General features: G+C 43.6%; 1 protein-coding gene across 1 annotated transcript; it reads left to right on the forward strand.

The window, feature by feature from the left end:
• The first annotated feature begins 247 nt into the window (after window positions 1-247).
• LOC134869636 (complement C1q tumor necrosis factor-related protein 7) lies at window positions 248-18,230 on the forward strand. Its single transcript, XM_063891444.1, has 3 exons — window positions 248-397; window positions 16,433-16,666; window positions 17,027-18,230. The coding sequence occupies exons 1-3, from the start codon at window positions 376-378 to the stop codon at window positions 17,653-17,655; spliced, it is 885 nt and encodes a 294-aa protein (XP_063747514.1). The 5' UTR covers window positions 248-375; the 3' UTR covers window positions 17,656-18,230.
• Window positions 18,231-19,868: the final 1,638 nt, after the last annotated feature.

The following is a 19,868-nucleotide window of genomic DNA, read 5'->3' on the forward strand; positions in this document are numbered from 1 at the left end:
AGAGCATAGAGACATGTCCCAGTAGAGACACTAGAGCATGGAGACATGTCCCAGTAGAGACACTAGAGCATAGAGACATGTCCCAGAGACACTAGAGCATGGAGACATGTCCCAGTACATGTCCCAGTAGAGGGGCAGGACCCAGCTGCAGACTCGTTAGAGGAGTCCTCTCTCGTGACATCATGCAGTCTGAATGATTGCTGCTGTGAGGCGGAGAGAAGGGAGGGATGATAAGAGGAAGAGGAGGAGGAAGAGTGCAGACAGCTGCATTACACAACTCTGCAGACATCTGAGCGCGCTGCAGGATAATATGTGAACCTCTAACCAGAGCACTCTGAGGAAGATCTGAGGGGGTAACGGACCATATCAGGGGAGATGGACCGCTGCCAGCTGAGGGGTGAGATTTACCACTCCTCTCATGCACCATAACAACTGTTTCATGCTGCAGGTTCAGAGCCTCCGTCAGAGCCTCCGTCAGAGCCTCCGTTAGAGCCTCACTCAGAGCCTCCGTTAGAGCGTCACTCAGAGCCTCCGTTAGAGCCTCCGTCACTCAGAGCCTCCGTTAGAGCCTCCGTCACTCAGAGCCTCCGTCACTCAGAGCCTCCGTTAGAGCCTCCGTTAGAGCCTCACTCAGAGCCTCCGTCACTCAGAGCCTCCGTCACTCAGAGCCTCCGTCACTCAGAGCCTCCGTCACTCATCTTTATGATGGCAGACTGAAGACCTGCCTGAGTGTGTGTGGATCAGTTAGCGGTCCAAAGGAAGTCTGGTTGGTCTTTAGTCTGTCCTCATGAGGACCTGGTGTTAGAAAGGAGGATCTCCAGTGGAGCTGAAACACAACGACCTGTTATCAACATGAGTCTGCACGGCTGAGAGAAGTCACGCTAACCGGGGACATCCTCTCTGAATCTAAATAACGACTGTTTTATTTTGAAATTCATGTCCAGCTTTCCCCCTCTTAAAGCAGTGTGTGTAGACAGGCCCGTTTCTAGGATTTTGGGGGCCCTAGGCAAAGAAGTTGTTGGGGGCCTTTAAAAAAAAAATTTCCGCAATTCTGTGCGTTTTAATCACAAAAGAGGTCAAACATACACTGAAAAGTAGCCTTTATTTTTTTTTTTATTTCCTACTGAAACTGCTGCTTGCGGCCCTTGGCCTCAGCAAATGCAGACACAATCCCCTCCAAGTCCAAAGACCTGCGGACGTCACTCTCAATTGACATGAGTGCCAGTCCAGAGAGCCTCTCTTGGCTCATAGTTGACCTCATGTAATTCTTTATGCGCTTCAGAGATGAAAAGCTCCTCTCTCCGGAGGCAACCGAGACAGGAAGGGTCAGAAGTAGGCGCAGTGCAATGCTTAAATTGCTGTACAGGTCCAACAGCTTCTCACTGTATATGTAGTCCAGCATTTTAAATGGGCACCTGGATACTTCATCTGGAAAGGTGTGGACAGCAGAGTTGATCTCCAATGCCAAGTCGTCTGCATCAATATCATGGAGGGTTTGTTCCACTTTCCTGCATCTCTCATGCAATTTCCCAGTCTTGATTGTGGCCCTCATGATATCAATGCTGAACAGGAAGTCGTACAGGGCATACACCCCCTCCAGTCTGGAAAATCTGTCTTTTAGGCTGGTGATGGCAGTGTCAACCAAAGGCAGGAAGAAGTCCCTTCTGAAGGCCTCTTCTGGGGTCGATTGGGTTTCATCTGTACTCTCGTAAAGGAACTGCCTTTTCTTTTTACGTTGCCTTTTCTCAGGCAATTTCCTCTCAATTTCCAGATCTTCTGCAATCTCCATTGCATCCGTTTGGCTTGATGCGAGTCCATTTTCCCTGAAATCTTCTAGGTACTCTGTCACTCCCTCGGTTTCTTTTTTCAGTGTTTGCATTGAAACATCCGGGCTCTGGAGGAGCTTGCTCATATGGTTAACCTGATACAAAACGTTGTACCAGGTTATTGTGCACAGAAGAAAGGACCATGTTTTAAGCTCACCATGTAAGCTTTTTGCTGAGGACATGGTCTCTGAGTCCCCCTTCTCTGTAGCATATGTCTCCAGTGCTGACAGTCCGTCTAGTATTTCAGGTAGATGGTACCGCACTACCTTCACACTGTCAATTCGGGCCTCCCATCTCGTCCCTGAAAGTGGCTTAAGGGTGAGCTGCTTCACATGCTGCTTCAAAATTGCCCAGCGGTGCACAGAGGAACTGAAAAGGTTGTACAGTCGTTGCAGCATACCAAAAAAAGACATGGACAACACTGAAGACTTGGCAGCATCTGACACAACCAGATTTAGTGTGTGACTGCTGCATGGGATGCATAGCGCCTTGTTGTTCAGCTCTAAAATTCTTGCCTGCACACCCTGTTTGTGGCCCATCATATTGCTGCCATTGTCGTATGACTGCCCACGGCAATCTGAAATGCTGAGGTTGTGCTTCTCCAACTGGTCAAGCAGGATTTCACTGAGCCCTTTACCAGTTGTGTCTTCAACATGTACAAATCCCAAAAAATGCTCAGCAATAGAAACAGGTGTTTCACAGTTGACAATCCTGAGAACAACAGAAAGTTGTTCCTTGTGGCTGATGTCAGGAGTGCAATCCATGATCACGGAGAAGTATTTTGCTTTGTGCACTCTTCTTGCAATCTCCTGTAGGATTTTGTCTCCGACCAGCTGAATGATTTCGTTCTGAATGACTCCACTCAGGTAATGCACCTTTGTCTCTTTGCATTGTATTCGTCTGATGTGTTCATTCATTACCGGATCAAACTGTGCTAGGAGTTCCACTTGAGCCAGAAAATTCCCATTGTGGCGATCATACACGGTACTGGTAGTTCCTCTCAAAGCCTGGTTGCGTTCTGCCAGATGGGAAACTATGGCAATCACTCTCCGAATCACGCCTTTCCAGTGTTCAACTTCAAGTTGCATCAACTCCATCTGTCTTTGATCAATCAGTGTACTGGTTTGCAGTCTCCTCTGAAGGTCGTGCCACTTTTTCACATTGTCACAGTGCACCTTTGTGCACTCGTGTTTTTTTAGGCGATAGGAAAGGTTCTTCCATCCACCGTAGCCACAGGTCGTTAAGGCATTGTCACGCTCACGCTTCCCGAAAACAGTACAAGGGAAACAGAACACTCCATCTGTGTGGATGGAATACACCAGCCACGATCGATGTATATTCTCACCATTTTTCATGGTTCTTTTGTAACTGTCCTTGGTGAATCTTCGAGGAGGATTGTCTAAGTTTTGCGGGAATTCAATGTCCATGATTTGCACAGGTCCTTTTTTGACTATTTCACAGCGCATACTGCTTGTTAGGACACTGGGCCAACATCCTGGGTCATCACTTAATGTGGTGCTTGCAATACCTACAGGTACCCCCAGTTCTGGATGGTGGGGTGGTCTCTGCCATGTCAATGTCATCTTCCTCTTTGTCCTCCTCATGAAGTGGAGATGGAGTTGATGGCACTGTTGAAAACATATAGTTGCAAATTAATTTATAGCACAATTGCCATGTGGTAAGTACAGCAACTAGGGAATGGTGATCTACTTGTATAATGCTTTAAAAAGAAAGGGTCATTTTAATACACTTTCATAGCACATGGGTGTTAGGTGATAAGTTGAAATTGTGCGGCTTAATGCACCTTCTGTTGAACCACTGCTGGGAAGTGGTGTGGATGCTTCCACTTGCTCCTCCTCAAGTCGTGATGGAGTTGATGGCACTGCTGAAAAATATGTAATTACAAATTAATTCATGGCACAGTTTCATGTGTGAAGTACGACAACTAAATGCTTAAGGTATGGTGATCTACTTGTGTAACGCTTTATAGCAAATGGTCATTTTAATACACTTTCACAGCACATGCTGCTATAACTTTGGGTCACTATGATAGGTGATAAGTTGAAATTGTGCGGCTTAATGCACCTTCTGTTGAACCACTGCTGGGAAGTGGTGTGGACGCCGCAATGTTGTCTTCCACTTGCTCCTCCTCATAAACATGTGACGAAGACGATGTTGATGGCCCTGGTGCAAAAATAAATAAATACATAAATAATATTCTTTTTATTTATATTGCACATTTTGCATGCATTGATCTCAACAACTCAGTTATTCATTAACATTAGTGAATGTCCCACATATTTGAAATGTCCAGAAGACTCTGTGGGCAAGTGGAATGAATACACACAACTATGACTTGAATTAGAAAAATGTTAAGTCATTTTGATAACATCAAGTGTGTTGATAGAAGGCACTAATAATAGGTAGAAAAGAACGTTACCTTCAGTAGCACCAGAGACAACACTTGGTAGAGCGGGATGAAGAAATTTCAGCAATGCCCCTTGGAGAAAGAATAAGTACTGTATGATTAGCTTGGTTATTTTTCAAATGCTTTTGAAATCCTATCATTTTACAGTCTGATAATTGTGGTGAAATAGATATTAAAAGCATTACACACAGTTCCTACTAGGCGGTTTAGTGGCGGTTTCTATACGACTACAGGTGAAGCACTGCTTCACCAAAAAAAAGTAAAAAAAATAATAATAATAAAATCTTACAATAATCCCGTTTTCACTGGTTTGAAAACAGAAATACAGTCACTAAGACGAGCTGTTTTCCTGAAATCAATTCTGTGAGTGGCAACAGCGCCATCCCCGCACCCGTGGTGTGTCTGTGTGTGTCTGTGTACTGTCTGTGTCCCATAGAAAAAGCTCAAAGCTATCGGTACAGTTTTTAACGGTGGTCCAGTGGTATTTACAGCTATCATGGAGACCAACAACAACAAACAGCAGAATAGGTTTAGAAAAGGATTAATTGACACTAAAGTGGCTGTTTTCTTCATGTGGCTGATCTGCGCCGGGATGTTAACCGTTAAAATGTAAATAAAGTAAGTAAATCAACCCAATGGTATTCTAGCAAAATTATTGTAAACTCCCATGTTAATCTCCTATTAAATAGCTAGCTACTACAGGAATAACTATTTCACTGGTTGTCTCAAGGCTCTAACGACTGAAAACATATGTGAAGTTTATTTAGGATATTAAGAGGAATTAATCGTTGATCAATTTGGCCAGCTGATAACGTTATGAACTTATAGTGAAGTCAAAGGTAGCAGTTTAAGTTTGGTTAGCATGCTAGCATGCCAAACCACTGGTTCCTAGCTAGTCGTCGTTACAACCTCGCTACTCTAGCAAAATATGGTATACCCTGCCTGGCACAATTTTCATGTTGATTGTGTATATTCTACTTACCGGTGTCTTGTTTTCTTTTCTGCTCCTCTTCCCTTTTCTTCTTCTTTTTTGATTGCCGGAGAGATAATTTCGCTTCATTTTAATTTTTCACTTTTCACTTGCACTTGACGCTGTCGCGCTAATGCATGGGAAAGGGGGGCCCCCTCGAGCTGGGGTATTTCGACTACAATGTGTCGTTGCGCTTTTCGGACATCGCATGCTCTAGGGAGGCGCTGTTGCTGCCCTCGCAGTCGCAGCAGAGCCCTTCATATACAGATGACTGCTTATTATTATGAAGCTATTTAAAATCGTCATTGCTGTTGAATACATGACCTGTCTTATTGGTATGCATGTTGTTTGATTCATGTTGCATTTGTATCAGACTTTTCTTTGAATTTTGAAAAAAAAAAAAAAAAAAAAAAAAAAAAATCTTAACCTGTCGTCTTTGGGGGGCCTCCTCCTACTCGGGGGCCCTAGGCAATTGCCTACCATGCCTACCTGAACGCGACGGGCCTGTGTGTAGAGTGTGTGTAGAGTGTGTGTAGAGAGTGTGTAGAGAGTGTGTAGAGTGTGTAGAGTGTGTGTAGAGTGTGTGTAGAGAGTGTGTAGAGAGTGTGTAGAGTGTGTAGAGTGTGTGTAAAGTGTGTGTAGAGTGTGTGTAGAGAGTGTGTAGAGTGTGTAAAGTGTGTAGTGTGTGTAGAGTGTGTAAAGTGTGTAGAGAGTGTAAAGTGTGTAGAGTGTGTGTAAAGTGTGTGTAGAGAGTGTGTAGAGTGTGTAAAGTGTGTGTAGAGTGTGTAGAGAGTGAAGAGTGTGTGTAAAGTGTGTGTAGAGTGTGTGTAGAGTGTGTAGAGTGTGTTAATCAGTGGGCTTCCTGCTGACCTCATGTCTGGAGAGTTTCTCTCTCCAGAGACTCTGAGGCACATTCATCCTTAAAAACCGTAATAATTAAAAACATGCGGGGTGTGTGTGTGTGTGTGTGTGTGTGTGTGTGTGTGTGTGTTTCATGCTTATATCATGGTGTTTACAGTCAATGAAAACACACGCAACCTGTCTCATATGCTGCTAAACACACTCTTGTTGTTACAGACAGAGGGATGATCCACACACACACACACACACACACACACACACACACACACACACACACACACACACACACACACACACACACACCAGCACCATCTCACACACCAAGCTCGGAACACGAACAGAAGGGTGTGGGAAATATTAGACTGAAAGCAGGGGGAGAAATATGTATTCCTCCATCCAAAAATAAAGTCAAGAGTTTCAAAATAAAGTCAAGAGTTTCAAAATAAAGTCAAGAGTTTCAAAATAAAGTCAAGAGTTTCAAAATGAAGTCAAGAGTTTCAAAATGAAGTCAAGAGTTTCAAGAGTTTCAAAATAAAGTCAAGAGTTTCAAGAGTTTCAAAATAAAGTCAAGAGTTTCAAAATGAAGTCAAGAGTTTCAAGAGTTTCAAAATAAAGTAAAAACTTTCAAAATAAAGTCAAGAGTTTCAAAATAAAGTCAAGAGCTTCAAAATAAAGTCAAGAGTTTCAAGAGTTTCAAAATAAAGTCAAAACTTTCAAAATAAAGTCAAGAGTTTCAAAATAAAGTTAAGAGTTTCAAGAGTTTCAAAATAAAGTCAAGAGTTTCAAAATAAAGTCAAGAGTTTCAAGAGTTTCAAAATAAAGTCAAAACTTTCAAATAAAGTCAAGAGTTTCAAAATAAAGTCAAAGGTTTGCAGTAATGCTAGCTGTTTGATTAGGAACTCTGTAACAGCATTTCATTTGTCTCCTCCTGGTTTCTTGTCCCCAGGCCCTGGTCCTCCTCCGTTCAGATACAGATCCAGCATGAGTATTAATCACATCCATAAATCAGTCCTGAACCTGGACCCCTCCCTGCAGGGGAACATGTTGGGACTCAGAGTAGAGCGGGACCTCCATGTTCCCCTGACGCTGAGCTATGTTGTTTCAGAGCTGGGGAATGTTTCTGGGAGTGTTTCAGAGAGGAAGAGGAGAGTTTGGGGTGTGAAACATCAGGATGAAGAGTCACATCTGGCCTCCTGCTGCAGATCTACATCCAACAATGACTCAGTCTGTAGCCATGACAACACCACTGTTTACAGCACCGTGTAAACTGCAGATATCTGCACACACAGAAACCCATGAGCAGCTGATCTTCCTCTCTGAAACAATTGACCATTTCCTCTTCATCGTGTCCTCCCTTCCCACCGAGACCTCAATGAGACATAAGGACTAAGAGACACATAAGGACTACAGAGACACATAAGGACTACAGAGACACATAAGAGACACATAAGGACTAAGAGAGACATAAGAGACACATAAGGACTAAGAGAGACACATAAGGACTACAGAGACACTAAAGGACTACAGAGACACATAAGGACTACAGAGAGACATAAGGACTACAGAGAGACATAAGGACTACAGAGAGACATAAGGACTACAGAGACACATAAGGACTACAGAGACACATAAGAGACACATAAGGACTAAGAGAGACACATAAGGACTACAGAGACACATAAGGACTACAGAGACACATAAGGACTACAGAGAGACATAAGAGACACATAAGGACTAAGAGAGACATAAGGACTACAGAGACACATAAGGACTACAGAGAGACATAAGAGACACATAAGGACTACAGAGAGACATAAGAGACACATAAGGACTAAGAGAAACATAAGGACTACAGAGACACATAAGGACTAAGAGAGACATAAGGACTACAGAGACACATAAGGACTAAGAGAGACATAAGGACTACAGAGACACATAAGGACTAAGAGAGACATAAGGACTACAGAGACACATAAGGACTAAGAGAGACATAAGGACTACAGAGACACATAAGGACTAAGAGAGACATAAGGACTACAGAGACACATAAGGACTAAGAGACACATAAGGACTACAGAGACACATAAGGACTAAGAGAGACATAAGGACTACAGAGACACATAAGGACTAAGAGACACATAAGGACTACAGAGACACATAAGGACTAAGAGAGACATAAGGACTACAGAGAGACATAAGGACTACAGAGACACATAAGGACTACAGAGAGACTAAAGGACTACAGAGAGACATAAGAGACACATAAGGACTAAGAGAGACACATAAGGACTACAGAGACACTAAGGACTACAGAGACACATAAGGACTACAGAGAGACATAAGGACTACAGAGACACATAGGGACTACAGAGACACATAAGGACTACAGAGACACATAAGGACTACAGAGAGACACATAAGGACTACAGAGAGACTAAAGGACTACAGAGACACATAAGGACTACAGAGACACATAAGGACTACAGAGAGACTACAGGACTACAGAGAGACACATAAGGACTACAGAGACACTAAAGGACTACAGAGAGACACTAAAGGACTACAGAGACACATAAGGACTACAGAGACACATAAGGACTACAGAGAGACACATAAGGACTACAGAGAGACTAAAGGACTACAGAGACACATAAGGACTACAGAGACACATAAGGACTACAGAGAGACTACAGGACTACAGAGAGACACATAAGGACTACAGAGACACTAAAGGACTACAGAGACACTAAAGGACTACAGAGACACTAAAGGACTACAGAGACACATAAGGACTACAGAGACACTAAAGGACTACAGAGAGACACTAAAGGACTACAGAGACACATAAGGACTACAGAGACACTAAAGGACTACAGAGAGACACTAAAGGACTACAGAGACACATAAGGACTACAGAGAGACTACAGGACTACAGAGACACATAAGGACTACAGAGACACTAAAGGACTACAGAGACACTAAAGGACTACAGAAACACATAAGGACTACAGAGACACTAAAGGACTACAGAGACACATAAGGACTACAGAGACACATAAGGACTACAGAGAGACTACAGGACTACAGAGACACATAAGGACTACAGAGAGACTACAGGACTACAGAGACACTAAAGGACTACAGAGAGACTAAAGGACTACAGAGACACATAAGGACTACAGAGAGACTACAGGACTACAGAGACACATAAGGACTACAGAGAGACTACAGGACTACAGAGACACTAAAGGACTACAGAGAGACTAAAGGACTACAGAGACACATAAGGACTACAGAGAGACTACAGGACTACAGAGACACATAAGGACTACAGAGAGACTACAGGACTACAGAGACACTAAAGGACTACAGAGAGACATAAGGACTACAGAGACACATAAGGACTACAGAGAGACTAAAGGACTACAGAGAGACATAAGAGACACATAAGGACTAAGAGAGACACATAAGGACTACAGAGACACTAAAGGACTACAGAGACACATAAGGACTACAGAGAGACATAAGGACTACAGAGAGACATAAGGACTACAGAGACACATAGGGACTACAGAGACACATAAGGACTACAGAGACACATAAGGACTAGAGAGAGACACATAAGGACTACAGAGAGACTAAAGGACTACAGAGACACATAAGGACTACAGAGACACATAAGGACTACAGAGAGACTACAGGACTACAGAGAGACACATAAGGACTACAGAGACACTAAAGGACTACAGAGAGACACTAAAGGACTACAGAGAGACACATAAGGACTACAGAGACACATAAGGACTACAGAGACACATAAGGACTACAGAGAGACACATAAGGACTACAGAGAGACTAAAGGACTACAGAGACACATAAGGACTACAGAGACACATAAGGACTACAGAGAGACTACAGGACTACAGAGACACTAAAGGACTACAGAGAGACACTAAGGACTACAGAGACACATAAGGACTACAGAGACACTAAAGGACTACAGAGAGACACTAAAGGACTACAGAGACACATAAGGACTACAGAGAGACTACAGGACTACAGAGACACATAAGGACTACAGAGACACTAAAGGACTACAGAGACACTAAAGGACTACAGAAACACATAAGGACTACAGAGAGACTAAAGGACTACAGAGAGACACATAAGGACTACAGAGACACATAAGGACTACAGAGAGACTACAGGACTACAGAGACACATAAGGACTACAGAGAGACTACAGGACTACAGAGACACATAAGGACTACAGAGACACTAAAGGACTACAGAGACACTAAAGGACTACAGAAACACATAAGGACTACAGAGACACATAAGGACTACAGAGAGACTAAAGGACTACAGAGAGACTAAAGGACTACAGAGAGACACTAAAGGACTACAGAGACACTAAAGGACTACAGAGAGACTAAAGGACTACAGAGACACTAAAGGACTACAGAGAGACTAAAGGACTACAGAGAGACTAAAGGACTACAGAGAGACTAAAGGACTACAGAGACACTCAAGGACTACAGAGACACATAAGGATTACAGAGAGACTAAAGGACTACAGAGACACTAAAGGACTACAGAGACACTAAAGGACTACAGAGAGACTAAAGGACTACAGAGACACTAAAGGACTACAGAGACACTAAAGGACTACAGAGAGACACTAAAGGACTACAGAGAGACACTAAAGGACTACAGAGACACATAAGGACTACAGAGACACTAAAGGACTACAGAGACACTAAAGGACTACAGAGAGACACTAAAGGACTACAGAGACACATAAGGACTACAGAGACACATAAGGACTACAGAGACACTAAAGGACTACAGAGACACTAAAGGACTACAGAAACACATAAGGACTACAGAGACACATAAGGACTACAGAGAGACTACAGGACTACAGAGACACTAAAGGACTACAGAGAGACTACAGGACTACAGAGACACTAAAGGACTACAGAAACACATAAGGACTACAGAGACTAAAGGACTACAGAGACACTAAAGGACTACAGAGACTAAAGGACTACAGAGACACTAAAGGACTACAGAAACACATAAGGACTACAGAGACACATAAGGACTACAGAGACACATAAGGACTACAGAGAGACTACAGGACTACAGAGACACATAAGGACTACAGAGAGACTAAAGGACTACAGAGACACTAAAGGACTACAGAGAGACACTAAAGGACTACAGAGACACATAAGGACTACAGAGACACTAAAGGACTACAGAGAGACACTAAAGGACTACAGAGACACATAAGGACTACAGAGAGACTACAGGACTACAGAGACACATAAGGACTACAGAGACACTAAAGGACTACAGAGACACTAAAGGACTACAGAGACACTAAAGGACTACAGAGAGACTAAAGGACTACAGAGAGACACATAAGGACTACAGAGACACTAAAGGACTACAGAGAGACTAAAGGACTACAGAGAGACTAAAGGACTACAGAGAGACACTAAAGGACTACAGAGACACTAAAGGACTACAGAGAGACTAAAGGACTACAGAGACACTAAAGGACTACAGAGAGACTAAAGGACTACAGAGAGACTAAAGGACTACAGAGAGACTAAAGGACTACAGAGACACTCAAGGACTACAGAGACACATAAGGATTACAGAGAGACTAAAGGACTACAGAGACACTAAAGGACTACAGAGACACTAAAGGACTACAGAGAGACTAAAGGACTACAGAGAGACTAAAGGACTACAGAGACACTAAAGGACTACAGAGACACTAAAGGACTACAGAGACACTAAAGGACTACAGAGAGACACTAAAGGACTACAGAGAGACACTAAAGGACTACAGAGACACATAAGGACTACAGAGACACTAAAGGACTACAGAGACACTAAAGGACTACAGAGAGACACTAAAGGACTACAGAGACACATAAGGACTACAGAGACACATAAGGACTACAGAGACACTAAAGGACTACAGAGACACTAAAGGACTACAGAAACACATAAGGACTACAGAGACACATAAGGACTACAGAGAGACTACAGGACTACAGAGACACTAAAGGACTACAGAGAGACTACAGGACTACAGAGACACTAAAGGACTACAGAAACACATAAGGACTACAGAGACACATAAGGACTACAGAGACACATAAGGACTACAGAGACTAAAGGACTACAGAGACACTAAAGGACTACAGAAACACATAAGGACTACAGAGACACATAAGGACTACAGAGACACATAAGGACTACAGAGAGACTACAGGACTACAGAGACACATAAGGACTACAGAGAGACTAAAGGACTACAGAGACACTAAAGGACTACAGAGAGACTAAAGGACTACAGAGACACTAAAGGATTACAGAGAGACTAAAGGACTACAGAGAGACTAAAGGACTACAGAGACACTAAAGGACTACAGAGACACTAAAGGACTACAGAGACACTAAAGGATTACAGAGAGACTAAAGGACTACAGAGACACTAAAGGACTACAGAGAGACTAAAGGACTACAGAGAGACTAAAGGACTACAGAGAGACTAAAGGACTACAGAGACACTAAAGGACTACAGAGACACTAAAGGATTACAGAGAGACTAAAGGACTACAGAGACACTAAAGGACTACAGAGAGACTAAAGGACTACAGAGAGACTAAAGGACTACAGAGAGACTAAAGGACTACAGAGAGACTAAAGGACTACAGAGACACTAAAGGACTACAGAGACACTACAGGACTACAGAGACACTAAAGGACTACAGATAGACTAAAGGACTACAGAGAGACTAAAGGACTACAGAGACACTAAAGGACTACAGAGACACTAAAGGATTACAGAGACACTAAAGGACTACAGAGACACTAAAGGACTACAGAGAGACTAAAGGACTACAGAGAGACTAAAGGACTACAGAGACACTAAAGGACTACAGAGACACTAAAGGACTACAGAGACACTAAAGGATTACAGAGAGACTAAAGGACTACAGAGAGACTAAAGGACTACAGAGACACTACAGGACTACAGAGACACTAAAGGACTACAGATAGACTAAAGGACTACAGAGAGACTAAAGGACTACAGAGAGACACTAAAGGATTACAGAGACACTAAAGGACTACAGAGACACTAAAGGATTACAGAGACACTAAAGGACTACAGAGACACTAAAGGACTACAGAGACACTAAAGGACTACAGAGAGACTAAAGGACTACAGAGAGACTAAAGGACTACAGAGACACTAAAGGACTACAGAGACACTAAAGGACTACAGAGACACTAAAGGATTACAGAGAGACTAAAGGACTACAGAGAGACTAAAGGACTACAGAGAGACTAAAGGACTACAGAGACACTAAAGGATTACAGAGACACTAAAGGACTACAGAGACACTAAAGGACTACAGAGAGACTAAAGGACTACAGAGAGACTAAAGGACTACAGAGAGACACTAAAGGACTACAGAGAGACTAAAGGACTACAGAGAGACTAAAGGACTACAGAGAGACACTAAAGGACTACAGAGAGACTAAAGGACTACAGAGAGACTAAAGGATTACAGAGAGACTAAAGGACTACAGAGACACTAAAGGACTACAGAGACACTAAAGGACTACAGAGACACTAAAGGACTACAGAGACACTAAAGGACTACAGAGAGACTAAAGGACTACAGAGAGACATAAGGACTACAGAGACACTAAAGGACTACAGAGACACTAAAGGACTACAGAGACACTAAAGGACTACAGAGAGACTAAAGGACTACAGAGAGACTAAAGGACTACAGAGACACTAAAGGACTACAGAGACACTAAAGGACTACAGAGAGACTAAAGGACTACAGAGACACTAAAGGACTACAGAGAGACTAAAGGACTACAGAGAGACTAAAGGACTACAGAGAGACTAAAGGACTACAGAGAGACACTAAAGGATTACAGAGACACTAAAGGACTACAGAGACACTAAAGGACTACAGAGACACTAAAGGATTACAGAGACACTAAAGGACTACAGAGACACTAAAGGATTACAGAGACACTAAAGGACTACAGAGACACTAAAGGACTACAGAGACACTAAAGGATTACAGAGACACTAAAGGACTACAGAGAGACTAAAGGACTACAGAGACACTAAAGGACTACAGAGAGACTAAAGGATTACAGAGAGACTAAAGGACTACAGAGACACTAAAGGACTACAGAGACACTAAAGGACTACAGAGACACTAAAGGACTACAGAGAGACTAAAGGACTACAGAGACACTAAAGGACTACAGAGAGACTAAAGGACTACAGAGAGACTACAGGATTACAGAGAGACATAAGGACTACAGAGAGACATAAGGACTACAGAGACACTAAAGGACTACAGAGAGACTAAAGGACTACAGAGAGACATAAGGACTACAGAGACACTAAAGGACTACAGAGACACTAAAGGACTACAGAGAGACTAAAGGACTACAGAGAGACATAAGGACTACAGAGAGACATAAGGACTACAGAGACACTAAAGGACTACAGAGAGACTAAAGGACTACAGAGAGACATAAGGACTACAGAGACACTAAAGGACTACAGAGACACTAAAGGACTACAGAGAGACTAAAGGACTACAGAGACACTAAAGGACTACAGAGAGACTAAAGGACTACAGAGAGACTAAAGGACTACAGAGACACTAAAGGACTACAGAGACACTAAAGGACTACAGAGACACTAAAGGACTACAGAGAGACACAACAACAGCTGCAAAGATTCTCAGACAAACTCACTCTGTCTCTGTGTCTCTGTGTCTCTGTCTCTGTGTCTCTGTCTTTGTCTCTGTTTCTGTGTTTCTGTCTTTGTATCTGTGTTTCTGTGTCTCTCCCTCTGTCTCTGTGTCTATGTCTCTGTGTCTCTGTCTCTGTGTCTCTGTCTTTGTCTCTGTCTCTGTGTCTCTGTGTCTCTATCTCTGTGTCTCTGTCTCTCTGTCTTTGTCTCTGTGTCTCTGTCTCTCTGTCTCTGTGTTTCTGTGTCTCTATCTCTCTGTCTCTGTCTCTGTGTCTCTGTCTCTCTGTCTCTGTCTCTCTGTCTCTCTGTCTCTGTGTCTATATCTCTCTGTCACTGTCTCTCTGTCTCTCTGTCTCTGTGTCTCTGTCTCTGTGTCTTTGTCTCTGTCTCTGTGTCTCTCTGTCTCTGTGTTTCTGTGTCTCTATCTCTCTGTCTCTGTCTCTCTGTCTCTGTGTCTCTGTCTCTCTGTCTCTGTCTCTCTGTCTCTGTGTCTCTGTGTCTCTGTGTCTCTATCTCTCTGTCTCTGTCTCTCTGTCTCTGTGTCTCTGTCTCTGTGTCTTTGTCTCTGTCTCTGTGTCTGTGTCTCTGTCTCTGTGTCTCTGTCTCTGTGTCTTTGTCTCTGTCTTTGTGTCTTTGTCTCTGTCTCTGTGTCTTTGTCTCTGTGTCTCTGTCTCTGTGTCTTTGTCTCTGTGTCTCTGTCTCTCTGTCTCTGTGTCCCTCTGTCTGTGTCTCTGTCTCTGTGTCTCTGTCTTTGTCTCTGTGTCTTTGTCTCTGTCTGTGTGTCTCTGTGTCTGTGCTCTGTCTCTGTGTCTCTGTGTCTCTGTGTCTGTGTCTCTGTCTCTCTGCGTCTCTGTCTCTGTGTCTCTGTCTCTCTGTCTCTGTGTCTGTGTGTCTCTCTGTCTTTGTCTCTGTCTCTGTGTCTCTGTGTCTTTGTGTATGTCTCTGTGTCTGTGTGTGTCTCTGTCTCTGTGTCTCCCTGTCTCTGTGTCTGTGTGTGTCTCTCTGTCTCTCTGTCTTTGTCTCTGTCTCTGTGTCTCCTGTCTCTGTGTCTTTGTCTCTGTCTTTGTGTTTCTGTGTCTCGGTCTCTGTCTCTCTGTCTCTCTGTCTTTGTCTCTGTCTCTGTGTCTCTGTCTGTGTGTGTCTGTCTGTGTGTGTCTCTGTCTGTGTGTGTCTCTGTCTCTCTGTCTCTCTGTCTCTGTGTCTGTGTGTGTCTTTGTGTCTCTGTGTCTCTCTGTCTTTGTCTCTGTCTCTGTGTCTCTGTGTCTCTGTCTCTGTCTCTGTCTCTGTGTCTCTGTCTTTGTGTCTCTGTCTCTCTGTCTCTGTGTCTGTGTCTCTGTCTCTGTGTCTCTGTCTGTGTGTGTCTCTGTCTGTGTGTGTCTCTGTCTGTGTGTGTCTCTGTGTCTGTGTCTCTGTGTCTCTGTCTCTGTGTCTCTGTCTTTGTCTCTGTCTCTGTGTCTCTGTGTCTCTGTCTCTCTGTGTCTGTGTCTCTGTCTCTGTCTCTCTGTCTCTCTGTCTCTGTTGGACAGCCCTGAGGATGATGTCTCTGATGGCGCTGTGTCTCCTGCATGGTGTGTCCGCTCAGCTGTTTGACTCCAAACTGAAGGGATCCCACCGTCTGGTCTGCAGCATCTCCGGGGCCCCAGGACCTCCAGGTAAACCGGGCCCCGCCGGGACCCCGGGGTCCGAGGGGAGTCTGGGAATCCCGGGGAGAGACGGCAGAGACGGGAGGACGGGGGAGAAGGGAGAGAAGGGAAGCGCAGGTATAAAACTCACCTCGTCTCTCACAGCATGACAGGGGTTATATTTTCAGCTCCCTCAGAAACCAGTCAGTGCAGAGCAGGTACAGGACCTGAGTACAAGTACAAGTAGTACAAGCTACAAGTACTCAGATCCTGTACTTTAGTAAAAGTAGAAGTACTCAGATCTTGTATCTTAGTAAAGTAGAAGTAAAAGTACAAGTACTCAGATCTCATACCGGAGTAAAAGTAGAAGTACTCAGATCTCATACCGTAGTAAAAGTAGAAGTACTCAGATCTTGTATCTGAGTAAAAGTAGAAGTACCAGAGTGTAGGAATACTCTAGTCCAGAGTGTCCTGTGACCTTGTGTGTCTCTGTCTCAGGGGGGAAGGGCAGGGTTGGCCCCTCCGGTCATATCGGGGCCCGAGGTGAGCGCGGATCCCTGGGGAAGCGAGGCCCCGCCGGAGAGGATGGGGACCCCGGTCTAGATGGTCCTCCAGGGCGGGATGGACTGAAGGGGGACAAAGGAGGCCGAGGAACCCGAGGGACCTCAGGAACCTGCAGGTGTGGATCCCTGACACCCAGATCTGCGTTCTCTGCAGGCATCACCAGCAGCTACCCGGCGGAGAAGACCCCCATCAGGTTCAACAAGGTGCTGTTTAACGAGGGGGGGAACTATGACCCTCAGACCGGCAAGTTCATGTGCTCGCTCCCCGGGGTCTACTTCTTCTCCTACCACATCACGCTTGCCAACAAGCACCTGGCCATCGGGCTGGTGCAGAACGGCCAGTACCGTATTAAGACCTTCGACGCCAACACGGGGAACCACGACGTGGCCTCGGGGTCCACCGTGGTGTTCCTGAACCCAGAGGACGAGGTGTGGCTTGAGATCTTCTTCAAGGACCAGAACGGCCTGTTTGCAGAACCGGGCTGGACCGACTCGCTGTTCTCTGGGTTCCTGCTGTACGCTGATACCGAGTACATGGACACACTGGCCGAGGAGTACTCATAGGAGCTGAAGGACCCTGAAGACAGCATCTCCATTGTCCAATGGGATTCCTCCGTGTGGTTTTGGATTATGTCAGAACATTTTCTGTGTGTCAATCAGCCGTTTGAAGGGGAGCTGCATGCTAAGCTAAGCTAACGTCTCCTGGCTGTAGGGACATGAGAGGGGGGTCGTTTCCTTCTCATCTAACTCTGAAGAACACCTTTATTTCCCAAAGTGACGTAATAATAGTCCTCTAAAGGTCTCCAGTTATACTCTTTACTCTGAACGCCTCCGGAGACGGCTTACAGAGAGAACAACATTAAATTCACACCTGTGGCATCGTGCTGTGTGCCTCAGACTGGTCTCAGTGAAGGGCAGTCTGAGGCACACCTAATAACCATGCTGTCTGACCAGCATCTGGATGAGCCACAACTGTGAGGCGGAGGGATCATCCCTGCTCACACACACAGATTCAGACACAACATGTGTTCGTATCTGACTTCAGCTCATGGGAAGTGTTGTATTGTTGTTGATGCATTTGATAGACTTTGTGGTGTGTATTATTAATTACTGATTTAATAAAATACCCCCAAATGTAATCGGGTCTTCCAATCAGTGTGAGGAAGCTCAGTATTTATTTTGTATTTCTCCTGAAGTGTAGTATATAAAAGGTGAGTCTCGTACAGCAGCATGTCCGAACAGAGTGGGTCTTTATTCAGAGAAATCCACAGCCCATAATAATACAAAACCAACATCATAGATTCACTGCTTATCAAAGAACCATTCAGTAATAAATACCATCCAAACACTTTGTGAGTCTTTACACAAACTCTGACAGAAATCACTTTCACAAATAAATTACAAATATTTCGCTTTGAAAATAAAACCTAAATAATTTATCAGCATCTTCACATATCGTCCACAGAAGAATACAAAGTCACACCAACAACATTCATAAATATTCGGAGCACTGCGCTACTTTCAAATGAATAGAACGTGGGTTAAAACGAGATGAGCGTAATCTAAACCTGCGTTAGAAAAACCCGATGAGAAATAACTGCGGTACAAAGATTATAAATATCTATCTTTATTCTTCTGAGGTAAAAAAAGAGAGGAATCTGCATTCAAAACTAAGACTTTATACAAACATTAGAAACGGTATTGCACGGGACGACACATCGAGGTTTAACGTGTCCAAGTTTCAGAGGAACTTCCGGTTTCCTTCAAAATAAGAGTCCGCTGTGATGTATAAAACTGATGCTGTTAGAGATTCCGTTTGCAGGGGGGGGGGGGGGTAAATGTGCGTTTGAATAGAAAAATACAATCAAATTCAACATTTTTTGTCTACAAAAATAGTGAAATAAATATGATTTTTACTAAAACAAAGACGTGTTGAATATAAAACATCAAGTGTTACAGGTGAGTATATCAATACAACAGAATATATATCACACACTCCTGCTCTACTCACACACACTTCAGACCATGTTGAAGATTAAAAAATAAAGACTTCAATAAAACCTCCGCATTAGGTTCAGAGACAAATACATCCGGTGGGAAACAGAAAGTAGTGCATAATAAATAAAGACACGCTGGAGGTCAGTGGCGTCCGGAGGCGGCGCACATCAGATGTAATATGAAATGAATGTCAGTCTGAGCAGCGAGCCGTTACTGATGGTCCCAAAACAGATGTAAATAAAGCACAGCAGGGAGGGACGAAAGCAACATGGCACAAATCCTCACTTCCTTCTGGAATAACGTTCGTTTTATCAAAGAAAAAGGTCTGCAAAATCGTGCAGCACATTTATTACTTATTGCAGGAGATATTAAAAACTGCATTCTGTTAACATATTAACTATTTTAAACACGAATACAGACAGACTTTCTGTGTTTTTAGTCAATTTAAGACTATTTGTATGTCTTGAACTGTAATTAATGATTCCTAACTGAATGCTTGAAGTGAAGATGGTTTTATGAACATATATAATCTTGGTTGGCTGATGCAAAAGGAACACAGTAACATTTCACTTTCATCTGAAGTCTGCAATATGTCAAATTGTATTTTGAAAGTGGAAGTACTTTACTACTAGTAGAACAGTCTGATTCCTTCCCCACCGTGTTGCTGCAGAGCGAGCTTTCAGAGGATCGACGGGATTTCTTTGTGCAGCTCTTTTCACATCTGCACTTTGGAGCCTCTGAACATCGAGTCTCCTGTTTGACTCTCGATCAGACGCAGG

This window comes from Eleginops maclovinus, chromosome 9 (genome assembly GCF_036324505.1).
Source record: "Eleginops maclovinus isolate JMC-PN-2008 ecotype Puerto Natales chromosome 9, JC_Emac_rtc_rv5, whole genome shotgun sequence".
In the NCBI taxonomy this organism is placed as follows: Eukaryota; Metazoa; Chordata; class Actinopteri; order Perciformes; family Eleginopidae; genus Eleginops; species Eleginops maclovinus.